The 16,377-nt window shown below is 52.0% G+C and overlaps 1 protein-coding gene across 1 annotated transcript; it reads left to right on the forward strand.

Moving 5' to 3' along the window:
• The first annotated feature begins 951 nt into the window (after window positions 1-951).
• QPRT (quinolinate phosphoribosyltransferase) lies at window positions 952-16,349 on the forward strand. Its single transcript, XM_045460331.1, has 4 exons — window positions 952-1,076; window positions 14,896-15,431; window positions 15,738-15,869; window positions 15,967-16,349. Exons 1-4 carry the CDS (start codon window positions 1,064-1,066, stop codon window positions 16,252-16,254), a joined length of 969 nt encoding a protein of 322 aa, XP_045316287.1. The 5' UTR covers window positions 952-1,063; the 3' UTR covers window positions 16,255-16,349.
• Window positions 16,350-16,377: the final 28 nt, after the last annotated feature.

The raw sequence follows: 16,377 nt of genomic DNA on the forward strand, positions 1-16,377 counted from the left end.
GAGCTGCAAATGGGTGCCTGTGTGCCTCAGTTTCCCAGGGTGCTCAGTCCCTGCCTGGCCAGCTTGTGGCCTCTGGATAGCCTAGCTGGACTATGGGCCAGATCCATCCCAGGAGGGCTGGTCCTGAAGAGAGCCACCTACTCAAGACTGCACGCGCTCTGCCTGAAGCCAGCCCACCCCCGGCCTGCCCCATGACGCACACATCTTGATTTCGCGCCAAACTCCTCAACCGTCAAGATTCAGCTCAAATGTCACCGCCTTTGTGAAGCCGCCCTTGCCGCTTCCATCCCCAACAGACATGGTATTTCTTCCACGGCACCTCGTGTGACCGCACGACACCCGGGCGGTAACTGTGTGACGGTGTCCCTCACTCATTAGAGTGTAGCCCCTCCAAGTCCACGCGTCATCTTTGTGATTCCAGGGTCCAGGGCCCGGCACAGTAGCTACCTGATATGTGTTTACTGAATGGAGGGATAAATGAATTAGCGAATGAAAAAATGACGATTTCAAGTACACCTGTGGCAAGCTTGGGTCTGTCTTTTGGGTAAACCGGGCATCCAGGAGGATGGCCTGAAGGGAGTGCAGCCCAAGGTGAGAGCGTTATTCTAGTTCAAGTTGGATATAGTGGGGGTCTGGCCTCAGGGGGGAAAAATCGGTCAAGTGAGAAATACACTTATTCAGAAAATCAGATTTTAGAACTAACTGGGAATTGATCTGAACCTAGGACCCAAGCCCGCGATTTTTCCAGGGCACCCATCAAAGAAGCTTTCCAGCTGTCACCAGCAGCCTCACGGCCTGGGGAAGCCTGGGCGGGTGGAGGGAACGGGGTGAGGACTTGAGTTAGGCAAGAGCTCTTCCAGTCCAGCAGAAAGTGGAAGGAGAAGGTGTGTACCGCCCCCAGGGGTCCTGGCAGAGGGGAGGAGGGAGGGAGCCCCAGAGAATCTGGGAAGGGCTGGCTGGACCAGCCCCTTCCTTCTTCCTCTGGCAGTCCCACCCCCTCCGGCCTCCGAGGAGAAGGGGAACTGAGCAGTGCACGCCGCCGGTCCTGCAGCTTCAAGCGGTCATGGACCCTGAAGGTAGAGGAGGCTCCCAGGCCTGGCTTCCCCGTCCCTGTCTCACCATGTCCCCTATCCTGCCTCCCTCCCCATCCCAACACCTCTCAGTCTCTGACCCCCTTCAACTGCGCCTGCCCCCTATTCTCCTCCCTCCCCACTACTCTCTGCCCCCAACCTCTCTGAACCCCAAGCTCTTCTGTCTCCAGGAGTCTATTTCTTACCCTTACTTCTATGGTTCCCCAACGAGTTCTGGGGCAGAAAGGGGCAGAAAGGGGCCGGAGCCCCCGGAAAGGAAAGGTCAGGGTGGTCTGGAGGAGGCCGCTTTCGCGAGCAGCTCTGGACTTTGCCCCTACATAGCTGGCGGGGGAGGAGGGGAGCAAAGTCCGGTCCTTTGTGCAGCCGGGTGGGGGAGGGGGCCGGAGCCCAGGGACTCTGCCTGGGGTGGGGGTGCTGTCGCTAAGGAGGCCGTGTGTACAAGGGTACGGGCCAGGCTCTGGAGTCCAAAGGCTCCTGTTTGAATCTGGGCTTCACCAGGAACAGGCTGTGTGACGTCGGGCAGGTCACCTGACTTCTCAGATCCTCATTTCTTTGCATCTGTAAAATGACAATGAGAGTTCCCAGCTCACAAACGACAGACTTCTGGGAGGTATCTGGCCAGTGCCTGGAAGACAGGAGGGCCCTTCCTGAGCTCTCTGCATTTTCTTTTTCCCCACCCTGGGCTGTTTCTCTCCGGCTCTGACCTGCCTCCCCTGGTCTGAGGTATCCGCTGGCCCCACACACCTGGCACCTCTGGGTTGGCTGTGGAGCCAGCTTTTGGGGTCCACGCCAGCTTTTGGCTTAGAAAGGACCTCAGAGTCAGAGCCTGGGTTCAAGTCCTATCCCTGCCACATGCTAACTGTGCGACCTCGGACAGAACCGGGACGCTTCCACTCACTGTGCCTCAGTTTCCTCATTGATGAAGTGAAAACACTGCCTTCGCTTGGGTTGTGGTTCGGATTAAATGAGAGAACACTCATTGTGCCAGCTACACAGAAATCACTTGATGTCGTTATGCCAGTGATGGTGTTGATTCCCCATGTGTGTCTGTCCAGCTCTGAGCCCTCCCAGATCCTGGTCCCATCTTTGGAAGCCGTGTGGGTCCATTTGCACCTGGACATCTCCCTGGCGTGTCAGACTCAAAGACCTCCCCCGACATCGGCTCCATTTCTTTCTTTTTTTAATTTTTTAAAATGTTTTTATTTATTTTGGGGAGAGAGAGAGAGACAGAGAGAGAGAGAGACAGAGCATGAGCAGGGGAGGAGCAGAGAGAGAGGGAGACACAGAATCCGAAGCAGGCTCCAGACTCTGAGCTGTCAGCACAGCACCCGACGCGGGGCTCAAACTCACAAACCGCGAGATCGCGACCCCAGCCAAAGTTGGACGCTTAACCGACTGAGCCACCCGGGCGCCCCACGTCGGCTCCATTTCTGTCCTTACCTCACCATCCTCCTACTTGACCTCAGGGTCATCTCTGCCCATCCTCCCTCGCACCCCAATATCCAGGCAGCTGCCGCGTCCTATGACTTGCCTTCACCAGAGTGTCACCTGAGCCTCTTCCTTTTCTGTTCCCACCTCCCTCTGGGGGAGGAGCCTGGTGGAGGCTTCCTTTGTTTCAGTGCCTTCACTCTGGTGATGTTGGTGGACCTCTGGGCCAAGTCAGAAGGGTTGGCGGGGATCAATGCCCCGTGGAAATTAAGCCAGGAGGGAGCAGGCAAATTAAAGGGGTGAATCAAAAGCTGGGGACATGGGGGAAAGGGAGGGCAAGGACAGAGTTGGGGCAGAAGCAGGTGGCAAAGATGGAGAAGTCAGACTCCGCCAAAGTGTGAGCAGGGCGGGCCAGAGCAGGCCAGTCTGGGCGCAGGGTGCTGGTGCTGTGTTCTTTCCTTACAGCCTTGGGGGAGACACTTCTCACATACACATCCCGGCTCAATGTTCCTTGCCCAGGCTGTGGCAACAGCCTCCCATCTTGCATCTTTCGAGAACTCTAGGCACAATGTAAATATTTAAACGTCAAAGTGACTTCCGATCGAAAGTTTGAAGTGCTTTTCCCATTGCCCGTTGAACAAAACCCGAACTCTTTTCTGTCATTCAAGGCCTGCTCGGTCTGGCCCCTTCCTGCGGTTCAGCTCTCTACTCTTGGGTCACTCTGAAATTCTGTAGATCGGTTTCCCACTTGTGCGGAGGGCGGTCCCATGTGGCCCTATTTGGAGGTAATTTCTCTTTCTAGGGAGAGAAGGAGATAAGAAAAGAACTTTATCTAGAAACTGCTGTGCTCGCCAGCCTCTGTCTCCATCTGGCGTTGGACAAATGGATCGACAAATAAATAGATGGAAGAACGAAGCTGCCAGGGTCACACACATGGGTTCAGAGCCATCTGGCCAGGCATCGGCTCAGGCACTCTTTGTCAGTTGCTTCACCCCCTCCTCCCTGCAGCCCTGTGATTTCTTCTCTTTTCTCTTCTTTCTTTCCTTTTTTTTTTTTTTTTTAATCCTAAAGCTGTTTGTTGGGATAGTTCCCCACTCATGTTGACTCGGGGCTTTTAGTGCTGCTTCCATCTGAAAGAGCATCCTTCCCTGAGCCTTGCTTGTCCTTCTGTCGGCTGGCACAGGACGGTGGAGCAGCCCCCAGACAGCACCACGGTCTGCACGTGGCTGAACATGGTGATGATTTTTTGTAGCATCCTGGGCACTTCACACCCGTGAAGTAGGAGTTGGGGCTCTGCGCCAGGCGCTGCTTCTTGGGCTTCCTCTCCTCCTCTTCCGGGGACGGGGCCGGAGGTCCTTCGAGGGGCATGTTCTTGTGGGCGGATCTTCGCCTCCAGAAAACCTGTGATTTCTGCATGCAACTGACCCTCGGAGAAGTTAGTAGATTGCCTCAGGTCGCTCAGCCTGTAGGTGGCAGAGTAAGATTCCAACCCAGGTGTTTCTTTTTTGTTTGTTATTTTATTTTGAGAGAGAGAGAGAGAGAGAGAGCACACTCACGTGCACGCACGCACGCACGCATGCACGCGCGTGTGAATTGGGGATGGGGAGAGAGAGAGAAGGAAAGAGAGAATCCCAAGCAGGCGCCACACTGTCAGCCTGGAATCCAACTCGAGACTCGATCTCCGGAACCATGAGATCATGACCTAAACCGAAACCAAGAGTTGATACTTAACCGACCGAACCACCCAGGCGCCTCCCCCCCCCCCTCCCCCCGGTGTTTCTGACGCCCTGATCCAGGGTGTTCCGAGGTCAGTAGGAAAGAGCCCTGGAGCCGTGGGCGTGGTTTGCAGAGCTCTGAATGTTGACGTAATAAACATATGGCAATTTCAAAATATAATTTTGTGCTAGATTATGGCAGTGTGTGGTGAGGTGGGGTAAGTGAGGGGACTCTGGAGCCATCCTGCCTGAGTTTATGATCCTGACTCCCCATTCCCAGCTGTGTGAAATGTGTGAACTTTGGGTGCTACTTGCCTTTTCAGTGCCTCAGTTTCCGCAACTGTAAAATGGAGGAAATAATGGGACCTATCTCAAAGGGTCGTTGTGAGGATTGAATATGTCTATATATACATGTAAGATGCTTGGCACAGTGCTTCAGAAGGACTGTGAAAGTGTTAGCTGTTGTTTTATTTTATTTAAGTAATTTTTACCCCCAACATGGGGCTCAAACTCACAACCTCGAGATCAAGAGTTGTGTGCTTCACCGACTGAGCCAGCTAGGCACCCCCATCCTTTTTTTTTTTTTTTTTTTTTTTGTAGTATTTATTTATTTTGACAGAGACAGAGCAGGGGAGGGGCAGAGAGAGAAGGAGAGACAGAGAATGTCAAGCAGGCTCCGTGCTGTCATCACAGAGCCCGACCCAGGGCTTGAACCCACGAACCGTGAGATCATGACCTGAGCCGAAATCAAGAGTTGGACGCTTAACCGACTGAGCCACCCAGGAGTCCCCTGACTTGGGTTTAGGTGGAACACATACCACCCCCATAGCTGCTGACACGGTCCACATCGTCACACACAAAAATAAGAACACGCTTGTTACACTCATCTTGGGTGTGTTCACAGGAGCAAGTTAAACGACCGAAGGAAAGGGGACGGTGTGGGAGTTCTCATGTTGGCCTCGTCCCTCACGGCCAGGAGCCACCACCCAATTAGGGCCACACAGAAGCACAGTAAGAATCAGTCCACCGTCCAGACAAGAACAGCAAGAATGCCCATGGGGGAAAATCTTCATATATTCTCTCAGGGTCATCACTTTATCTGTATCTTTTTACATGATTTGTAAAGAAAAAAGGTGCAAGAGGGATGCCTGGCTGGCTCAGTCGGAAGAGTACACGACTCTTGTCATGAGTTCGAGCCCCATGTTGGGTGTAGAGATCACTTAGATAAATAAAATTGAAGGAAGGAAGGAAGGAAGGAAGGGAGAAAGGAAGGAAGGAAGTGGGAAGGGAGGGAGGAAGGAAGTGCAGGCAAGAAATATGCCATGATGCTTTGCATCCCCTCAGGAACAGGGATGCCAATTTTTTTAAATTTTATGTATTTATGTACTTATGTATTTATTTTTAATTTTAAATTTACATCCAAATTAGCTAGCGTAGAGTGCAACAATGGTTTCAGGAGGAGATTCCTTACTGCCCCTTCCCCATTTAGCCCATCCCCCTTCCCACAACCCCTCCCGTAACCCTCAGTTTGTTCTCCATATTTATGAGTCTCTTCTGTTTTGTCCCCCTCCCTGTTTTTATATTATTTTTGTTTCCCTTCCCTTATGTTCATCTGTTTTGTCTCTTAAAGTCCTCCTATGAGTGAAGTCATATGATGTTTGTCTTTCTCTGACTAATTTCACTTAGCATAATACCCTCCAGTTCCATCCACTGAGATCATGTGAGATCAGTTGCAAATGGCAAGATTTCATTCTTTTTGATTGCCGAGTAATACTCCGTTGTATATATATACCACATCGTCTTTATCCATTCATCCATCGATGGCCATTTGGGCTCTTTCCATCCTTTGGCTGTTGTCGATGGTGCTGCTATAAACATGGGGGTGCATGTGTCCCTTCGAAACAGCACACCTGTATCCCTTGGATAAATGCCTAGTAGTGCCATTGCTGGGTCGTAGGGTAGTTCTATTTTTAGTTTTTTGAGGAACCTCCATACTGTTTTCCAGAGTGGCTGCACCAGCTTGCATTCCCATTAATTTTTTAATGTTTACTTATTTTTGAGAGAGAGAGAGAGAGAGCGAGCCCATGCTTGAGCGGGGGAAGGGCAGAGCGAAGGAGACAGGATCCTAGGCAGCCTCCACGTTGACAGCAGAGAGCCCGATGTGGGACTTGGAGTCAGGGAACCACAAGATCATGACCTGAGCCAAAGTCAGACGCTTAACCTACTGAGCCACCCAGGTGCCCCGAGATGCCAATTTTAATGAAATTCTGGACAGCCAATGAAGAGGTCTAAGTTACATCCCACAGGATAAAACTATAATCTTTGAAGTCTGGGCACCTTGAGAGGACTTTTACCTATGACAACCGCAAGGATAGAAGGCGGGACAGGGCGTTACAGCCGCCCTCTGGGTGGCAGTTTCTAGGCAAGGTCTCCTCTGGCAGTTGCCAAAACAGCTCTCCCTTCTCTGAAGTTCCTTTCAGTAACAGCTGCTTCCCTCAGGAATCCCTTTTGTTGGAAATGCATGGGGTGGGGAGGCTGAAGCAAACCAGAGGTATTTGTTTATTTTTCACAAACGGAACACGGAGCCTGTAACATTCTCACTCGCTCAGCGATTCGCACGCCGAACGATGGATCTCAAAGGCTCCGAGAGAGTAACCCCTGCTGGTGGAGGCTTCGTGGGGGTCCCAAAGCACCCGGCCTGGAGAGGGGAGACCTGGGTCCACCCTGGTCATTGTCCTGCTTTATCATTTCCTGGCTCTGCTCTGTAGGTAGTTTCCTCTACATTTCTGAGTCTCAGATCTCCACCTGTAAATATGAGTGAGCTCGAGCTTGAGGAACTGGGGTAGGATTTGTGACCACGTGCCAGGCCTGTAGGCACTGACCCATGGTAGAGATGATTCTTTTCCTGCACTTCTGAAGCTCTCAGCTCTAGGACAAATTGAAATTATGTTACCACATTGCAGTTAGAATCTTGGGGTCGGGGGAGGGCAGCCAAGGCATCAGCATTTTGCAGAGCTCCCCAGATGATTCCATTGTGCAGCCAAGGTTGAGCAGGACTGCCTTACCCATCCTAAAAAAAACTTTCCTTGGGGCGCCTGGGTGGCTCCGTTGGTTAAGCATCCAGCTCTCGATCAAGCTCAAGTCCTGATCTCACGTTTGTGAGTTCAATCAAGTCGGACATTGGGGTCTGTGCTGGGCGTGAAGCCCACTTCAAAACAAAACAAAACAAAACAAAACAACCCATAACTTTCCTTGACCCTAGGTCAAATGACGGTCCTCTCTTCCCCTTTCTCTCTCTTTCTTTTTTCCCTTCCTCTCTCTTTCTTTTTTCCTTCCTTCTTACCTTCCTTCCTTCCTTCCTACCTTCCTTCCTAACTTTTTTCATTATAAAGATTTTTCAAACAAAAATAAAGAGAAAAAGATGATGAACCCTCATGTACCCATCATGCAAGCCTCAACAACCACCAACTTTTGGCCAGCCCAGCTCTAGCCACACCATTTCTACTTTCTACCTTTCAGGATTACCTTAAAGTAAAGCCGGCTCTCCAGTCTTTTCATACATGAACACCTTGATGTGTATTTTCTAAGAAAACATAAGGATGTTTCTTTTTATTGCAACCACAATACAATTATCACAACTAACTTTTCTTTACAACGAAGTTAAAAAAAAAAGATCCTTAATGTGGGGCGCCTGGGTGGCTCAGTTGGTTCAGCATCAGACTCTTGATTTCAGCTCAGGCCATGATCTCATGGTTTGTGGGGTCGAGTCCCGCTTAGGATTCTCTGTCCCTCTCTCCCTGCCCCTCTCCCCAGCTTGTGCTCTCTGTCTCTTTGAAAACAAATAAACTTAAAAAAAAAAAAAAAAGTCCTTAATGTTATCAAACACCCAGTTGGTGTCCAAATTTTCAGTTGCCTCATTAATGCTCTAATTTGGTTTCACTTTGTTTGAATTAGGATCCAAATAAGATCCGTATGTTGCAATTGATTGGCATGTGTTTTAAGATTCTTTAAAAAACTTTTTTTAGGGGCGCCTGGGTGGCGCAGTCGGTTAAGCGTCCGACTTCAGCCAGGTCACGATCTCGCGGTCCATGAGTTCGAGCCCCGCGTCGGGCTCTGGGCTGATGGCTCAGAGCCTGGAGCCTGTTTCCGATTCTGTGTCTCCCTCTCTCTCTGCCCCTCCCCCGTTCATGCTCTGTCTCTCTCTGTCCCCAAAATAAATAAACGTTCAAAAAAAAAAATTTAAAAAAAAAAAATAAAAAATAAAAAAACTTTTTTTACATTTTATTTTAGTTTTTAAAAATGTTTATTTTTTTTAATTTTTCTTAATGTTTATTTATTTTTGAGAGAGACAGAGACAGAATGTGAGTGGGTTAGGGGCAGAGAGAGAGGGAGACACAGAATCTGAAGCAGACTCCAGGCTCTGAGCTGTCAGCACAGAGCCCGACGTGGGGCTCGAACTCACAAGCTGTGAGATCATGACCTGAGCTGAAGTCAGACGGTCAACTGACTGAACCACCCAGGCACCCCTAAAAATGTTTATTTTGAGAGAATTTTGTTTGCCAGCACGTGAACAGGGGGAGGGGCAGAGAGAGAGAGAGGAGAGAGAGAATCCCAAGCAGGCTCCACGCTGTCAGGGGCTCGATCCCACAAATCATGAGATCATGACCTGAGCCCAAACCAAGAGTCAGACACTTAACCGACTGAGCCACACAGGTGCCCTTACAGATTTTAGTTTTAAGTAATCTCTACACCCAACATAAGGCTCAAACTCACGACCCCGAGATCAATGCTCTACTGACTGAGCCGGCCAGGCACCCCTGTTTTAAGATTCTTTTAACCTTTTCTTTTTCTTGGACTGTACTTGTTGGAAACATTAGACTGTCCTCTGGTAGAGTTTCCTATGGTCTGAATTTTGCTGGCTGTATTCCCATGGTAGAGTTTAACATGTTCCTCTGTCCTCTGGTTTTCTTGTAAATTGGTGGTTGCATCTAGAAGTCTGATCTTACTCTGGGTTGGCTATTTGGGCAAGAGTATTGCTGGGTGGTGATGTGCTCTCCTGTCAGGAACGCCCAGTATCTAGTTCTCTTTCTTCCTGATTTTCAGTGCCCAGAGTTCACTGGGGTGCAAGGTGGTGCCTGCCTTTTTTTTTTTTTTAAAGTAGGCTCCCCAGCCAGCACGGAGCCCAATGTGGGGCTTGACTCACGACCCTGAGATCAAGTCAGATGCTTAAGAGTCAGATGGCTTCACTGACTGAGCCACCCAGGCACCCATGCCCACAGGTCATTGCCATCCTTCCAACCCTATGCCATTTAGAGTTCATTCCCAACCCCCGACAACCACTATTCTGATGTCTGTCTCTTTGATTTGCCTTTTCTGGACATTTCATATAAATGAAGGCAGGAGGTGTGGACTTGTGTGAGCACAAGTGAGCATAGGTTCTTTTTTTCCCTCTTCTTTTTTTTTTTTTTTTTTTTTAAATAATCTCTACACCCAACATGGGGCTCGAACTCATGACCCCAAGATCCAGGCTCACTTGTTCTACTGACCAATCCAGTCAGGTGCCTTGGAGCATGGGTTCTTAGCCCTTATGTGCATCTGAGTCACAGGGGAAGCTCTTCCAAAACTTGGATGCCTGGGACCCACCTAGAAAGATTCTGATTCGGTTGGTCTGGGCTGGGGCTGAGCAGCAGACTGTCTGAAAAGCTCCCCGGGGAGCAGGGCCCCCTGCTCTCTCAGCTTCTGCCAAGTAGAGTGGTCACACCCACCGCCACCACTTCCTCTCCTCCCATGTACTCCTTGACCATGACCGTGTGGCTTCTGCCCCCACTACCCAGTGCTAAGACTGCTCTGGCAATGGCCTCCCAGCTGCTAAGTCTTATGCCCATTTGCAGCCTTCCTTCTATTTGCTTCTGCTCACATCCTACTTCTTGAAACCCTCAGCTCCGGACGCCCACTCCCTCCTGGTGCCACTTCTCTTTTTAAATACTGGTGCTTCCCAGAGCTCTCCTTTTCTTACCTGACCTGATGATCTTACGCGTTGCTATGCTTAGTCATCACCCATGTCTGCTGGTGGCTCCAAAATCCCCGTTCCTCACCCAGTGTCTCTCCGAACTCCAGGTCCCACCATCAGGACACGGCCACGCACGTTTTCCTGCTGGCAGCACAACCTTAACATCGGCAAAGCCGAAGCCACTCTTTCCCCGCAGCTCTGCTGCTTATTTATACGCTGTGGCACCAGGGCATGACACAGGACGCTCCTTGACATCCAGCGTCTGTCTCTTTTTTTGTCTGGCCAATCGCCTCAGCCTCCTTTTGCCTCCCAACCGGTCTCCAGTTGGGGGATGAAGTTATTCTTCTAGAACAAAATCATAATTCTATAATTTTCTTGCTTGGGGCACCTGTCTGGCTCAGTTGCTAGAGCATGCGACTCTCTAATTAAAAAAAAAAATTTTTAATGTTTATATTTATTTTTGAGACAGAGACAGAGCATGAGCGGGGAGACAGAGAGAGAGGGAGACATCGAATCCAAAGCAGGCTCCAGGTTCTGAACTGTCAGCACAGAGCCCGATGTGGGGCTTGAACTCGTCAACCGCGAGATCATGACCTGAGCCGCTCAGACGCTCAACCGACTGAGCCACTTAGCCCGTCCTTAATTTTTTTTAAATGTTTATTCATTTTTGAGAGACAGAGTGTGAGTGGGGGAGGGGCAGAGAGCGAGGGGCTCGAACTCACGGACAGTGAGATCATGACATGAGCTGAAGTCAGACACTTAACCGACTGAGCCACCCAGGTGCCCCTTCGAGCATCTGACTCTTGATCTCAGGGTTGTGAGTTCGGGCCCCATGATGGGTATAGAGATTACTTAAAAATGAAACCTTAAAAAAAATAGTAATTCTCTTGCTTAAAATTCCGTGATGGCCCCTAAGTTCTGTCCAAATTGCTGAGCTAAATAATTCAGTCCTTCTTCACTCTGGCCATCCCTTTTCTTCCCCGAAGTCCTCCCTTACAAACTTTCTCTCTTTTCTTACTTTTGAGCCTTGAACACCTGCTTTTTCAGCCTGAAATGTCTCCCCACCCCCTCCCTACCTCGTAACTCTGCCTGGAAAACATTACTCATCCTTCAAGGCCACTAAAACCACCTCCCCCTTCCTCCTGGACACTTAGTCATTTCTTCGCCTTTGCTCCCACGACCCTTGGTAAATGTTCAGCCACCCTTTGGCAAACACATCTGCTATGTGCCAGACAGTGTTCCCGAGGGCTTTGCAAACATTAACCCACTTAATTTCCATACAACCCTGTGAGGCGATTATTTTTGTTATCCCTGTCACAAAGGAGGCACCCTTGAGGCCCTGGAGATGTTCAGTCACTTGCCCAAGATAACTCAGCTGGAGGCTGCTGGGGCAGTATTGGAACGCAGGCCTTATGGCCCCAGTCTGGGTTCTGGTTCCTCGAACTGGGCAGCCTCTCTATTTGGATGAATATCATTGAACACCTAGTGTGAAGCTAAATAACATGAAATCGCCAATACGTGACCATCTTTGACCTGTAAAAGCAGCACATTTGTATGGTTTGGTGTGTTAGGCACTTGAGACAGAGCAGAGCACTCTCTGGATGGACACACTTTTGTCCCTAGAGAGACAACAGTAGAGCGTGGATGAAGAACAAGGAGTCGACTGCGCATGTGGCCTGATTTAGGAGGGGTGCGAGCGCCCCTGCCGAGGAACTGATGCCCCAGAGAAGACCTGAAAGAGGTGTAGAGGTGGAGGAGGAGTTTGGGGTGAGGGGAAGGAGGGAAGGGACTTCCAGGCAGAGGCACAGGCTTGGAACAACATAGGCTGAGGCCCAAAAGCTAAGAGGAAGAGCTGCCCATTCTGTCGCCTTGAAATTACTCCTTGGCGCAGAGCAGGTGTTCAATAAGGACTTGTCAAAAAAGTAAATGAAAACGGGGGTGCCTGGGTGGCTCAGTTGGTTAAGCGTCCGACCTCGGCTCAGGTCACGAGCTCGCGGTCTGTGAGTTCGAGCCCCGCGTCGGGCTCTGTGCTGATGGCTCGGAGCCTGGAGCCTGCTTCTGATTCTGTGTCTCCCTCTCTCTCTACCCCTCCCCTGCTCATGCTCTGTCTCTCTCTCTCTCTCTCTCTCTCTGTCAAAAATAAAAAATAAACATTAAAAAAAAAAGACTGAATGAAAACAACGGAGAGAAAGGTCAGCTGGAACTGACACAACGAAAGCGGGGATCTAAGCAGGAGAGTGACGTACTTTTTTATTGTCTTCAAGTCAGGTTTAATGAGGTATCATTACAGAGAGCAAAATTCACCCTGTTTTATGTTTAGTTCTATGAGTCTTGGCAAACGCATCAGTGGTGCAGCCACCATCAGAGACAAAATATAGTTCAGTCCTATCCAAACCACCCCCCCCACCGCCCTGCGGGGGGGGGGGGGGCTGCTCCTTTGTGGCCCGCCCCTCCCCCACCCCGCCCCAGGAAACCACCAGTCTGTTCTCTTGCTGTGGTTTTTGCCTTTTCCAGAATGTCATGTGGATGAACTCAAATACCATGTAGCCTTTAGAATCTGACTCCTTTACTTAGAATACATTGGAAACGTGTCCCTGTCTTGTGTGTGTGTGTGTGTGTGAGAGAGAGAGTACTCGGTTCCTTTCTTTGTTGCCCAGGAGAATTACCCTGCAGGGGAGTCTCACAGCTTGTTTACCATATACTCACCGGGTGATGGATTCAGATTCACTTTAAAAAGCAAACACCACTGCATCTGGTACGGATGGAGTGGGAGCTTCCGCGTCTCTGCCCTACGACCGCTGGCTGGACGGTGAACGGTGGAGATGGGAACCATGCCTTTGTCGGTTTTACTGTCGGCTCCCAGCACCCGCCAGGGCAAGACGGTTCTGAGGGAGGAATGGAAGCCACATGGGGCAGAGTGTGGGACAGAAGGGCCAGGTGCAATCACTGAGAGTGAGGGTAGGGGGTGGGGGGCACGGCGTGCAGATTGGGTGCTTGGCGTTGGGGGAGAAAGGCTGGGCAAGAAGGGCCTTATTCTGAGAGTAGAGCAAACCAGAATGTCTAGTCTTCGACTTGGAGCAAAATGAGGAAGCAAAACAAAACCCTGCAACGTGCTATCCAGCCTTCTCCCCCCTCCCCCAGAGGGGCCACGAGTTCTGTCCTTGGCTCGAGCACAGGAGGCTTCAGGTCTCCTCCTGGCCGACAGATGGCGATGTCGCACCGTGTCTGAGCTCGGCCTCTGCCGTCACCCACTCATTCAACAGACATGAGGGGCCCGTTAGCGGCTACATGCTGGCGGGAACTACCACCTTGTCCGCAACTTTTTTTTTACAGGGAAAGGACTCACCCACACTCCTGAAGCTGTGCCTCATAGAGCAAGGGCTCAAACCCAATTTTCCCCTGCACCTTCCTCCTTGCACCGCCCCCATCTCTAGAGAGAGGACGGTTTGTGGAAACATCAGGCGTGGGAGGAGTCTACAAGCAAGAGAGCAAAGGCAGAGGGGCCCGGTTGGTCTGACCCTGCCACCAATTTGCTGTGTGACCTCAGCCCCGACCTGACTCTCCCCAGTCTCCACATCTGTAAAAAGCCGAGCTTCCAGCTGGAAAACGCTTGGTGCTGTGGAGCACACACATTCTGCTGGATGCTTCCACTCACAACTAATCCTTCTATGCCAGGCCGACTGGAAAGGCTGCTGGTGACTTTTAGGTGCCTTCTCTTCCAGTTGATAAATAGCTGTTGATCTAGCACTAGGTTTGACACATAAAATACAGGCCACTCAGTTAAACTTGAATTTCAGATAATTGGATAAATTTTAAGTGTAAGTATGTTCTAAATATCACGTAGGATATATTTATACTAAAAAAAGGGGGGCACCTGGGTGGCTTAGTTGGTTAAGTGCGCAACTTGGGCTCAGGTTCATGATCTCATGGTTCGTGGGTTCGAGCCCTGCATGGGGTTCTCTGCTGACAGCTCAGAGCCTGGAGCCTGCTCTGGATTCTGTGACTCCCCCTCTCTCTGCCCCTCCCCTGCTCACTCTCTGTCTTTCTCTCTCAAAATTTTTTTTAAAAAGTTAAAAACAGGGGCACCTGGGTGGCTCAGTCAGTTAAGTGTCCGACTTCGGCTCAGGCCATGATCTCACGGTTCGTGGGTTCAAGCCCTGCATCGGGCTCTGTACTGACAGCTCAGAGCCTGGAGCCTGCTTTGGATTCCGTGCCCACCCCCCCCCCCCCCCCGCACTCTCTCTCTCTCTCAAAGATAAATAAACATTAAAAGTAAAAAAATTTTTAAAATTGAAAAACAAACTTGATGTTTGTCAGAAATTTAACTAGGTGCCCTGTATTTTTATTTCCTTAATGGGACAACCTTGTCCTGCCCACAAACCCCTCTTCCAGGACCCCCACGTCTTCGTCCTAATTGGCTAGTCCCCAATGTAGCTGGTTGTTAAAAGTTCTTTCCCCCCCTAAGGTTTTATTTTTAAGTAATCTCTACACCTAGCACTGGGCTCCAACCGGAAACCGGGAGATCAAGAGCCACAGGCTCCCTGGACCGAGCCAGCCAGGCGCCCCACTGGTCCTTACATGTTTTGACAACCACCCCTGACTACGGGCGAGGGGGCCACAGCATAACCTGTTCTCTGTCTTTCCTTCCCAGGCCTGGCGCTGCTGCTGCCCCCCGCCACTCTGGCCGCCCTGGCAGACAGCTGGCTCCGAGAGGACTGCCCAGGTCCCAACCACGCAGCCTTGGTGACGGGGGCAGCCCCCGCGCAGGCGGCGCTGTGGGCCAAGTCCGCTGGGGTACTGGCCGGGAGGCCTTTCTTCGATGCCATCTTCACCCAAGTCAACTGCCAGGTCTCCTGGCTCCTCCCCGAGGGCTCCAAGCTGGCGCCCGTGGCCCAGGTGGCCGAGGTCCGGGGCCCCGCCCACTGCCTGCTGCTGGGGGAGCGGGTGGCCTTGAACACGCTGGCCCGCTGCAGCGGGGTGGCCAGCGCCGCGGCCGCGGCAGTGGAGGCCGCGCGGGGGGCCGGCTGGGCCGGGCACGTGGCGGGCACGAGGAAGACCACGCCAGGCTTCCGGCTGGTGGAGAAGTACGGGCTCCTGGTGGGCGGGGCGGCCGCCCACCGATACGACCTGGGAGGGCTGGTGATGGTGAAGGACAACCACGTCCTGGCAGCCGGTGGTGTGGGAAAGGTGCGTGTCCGGCCGGGCCCCTGCTCGGCCCCGCTCCCATCTCCCCCGCCGCAGCCCTTCCCCTCTACCTGAGACTCCCCGACCACGCCCTGGGGGGTTGGGGGGGTCTGCTAGACCCCTCACGCGGTCCCCCCCCCCCCCCCCCCATGTAAAAGAAACCATCCTGATGCCAGACGTTCTCATGAACCCAAGCTTGTTATCCCCCCGGGGCCCTTCCAACGCCAGGCCCAGCTCACTGTGCCCTGTGTCAAGTGCCCCTGTCCTCGCCCTCACCCTCCTGTCCCCGCTGCCCCCTCTGCCCGAAAGGCGGTTCGAGGCGCCCGGCAGGTGGCCGACTTCACCCTGAAGGTGGAGGTCGAGGTGGGCAGTCTGCGGGAGGCTGTGGAGGCGGCCGAGGCAGGCGCAGACCTCGTCCTGCTGGACAACTTCAGGCCCGAGGTAAGGTGGGGTCTGCTTCCCGGGAAGGGGCCGCCGTCCCGCGCTCTCACCTCCCCCCCCCCCCCCCCCCCCCCCGGCTTGTGTTTGTGTCCCGCAGGAACTGCACGCCACGGCCGCTGCGCTGAAGGCCCGCTTCCCGAGTGTGGGCGTGGAGGCCAGCGGGGGCATCACCCTGGCCAACCTGCCTCAGTTCTGCGGGCCCCACATTGACATCATCTCCCTGGGGATGCTGACCCAGGCTGCCCCGGCCCTGGATTTCTCCCTCAAGCTGTTTGCGGAAGGGGCCACGCCTACCAGACCTAAAGCCAAAGAGGGCGCCCCTGGCAGGGGAATCACAATTTCTTGGGCCCCTGGAGTCTGCAGTACAGGACTCTCCGGGCGTTAGCCTGGGCTGACGTCTGGCTCTGCCTATGTGGGGGTGGAGGGGCTGATTTCACCTCTGCTCATCTGTAAAATGGGTCTGATAAATGATCAACCTTATGGATTTCTTTGGGTGATAATTAACACA

This window comes from Leopardus geoffroyi, chromosome E3, assembly GCF_018350155.1.
Source record: "Leopardus geoffroyi isolate Oge1 chromosome E3, O.geoffroyi_Oge1_pat1.0, whole genome shotgun sequence".
NCBI lineage: Eukaryota > Metazoa > Chordata > Mammalia > Carnivora > Felidae > Leopardus > Leopardus geoffroyi.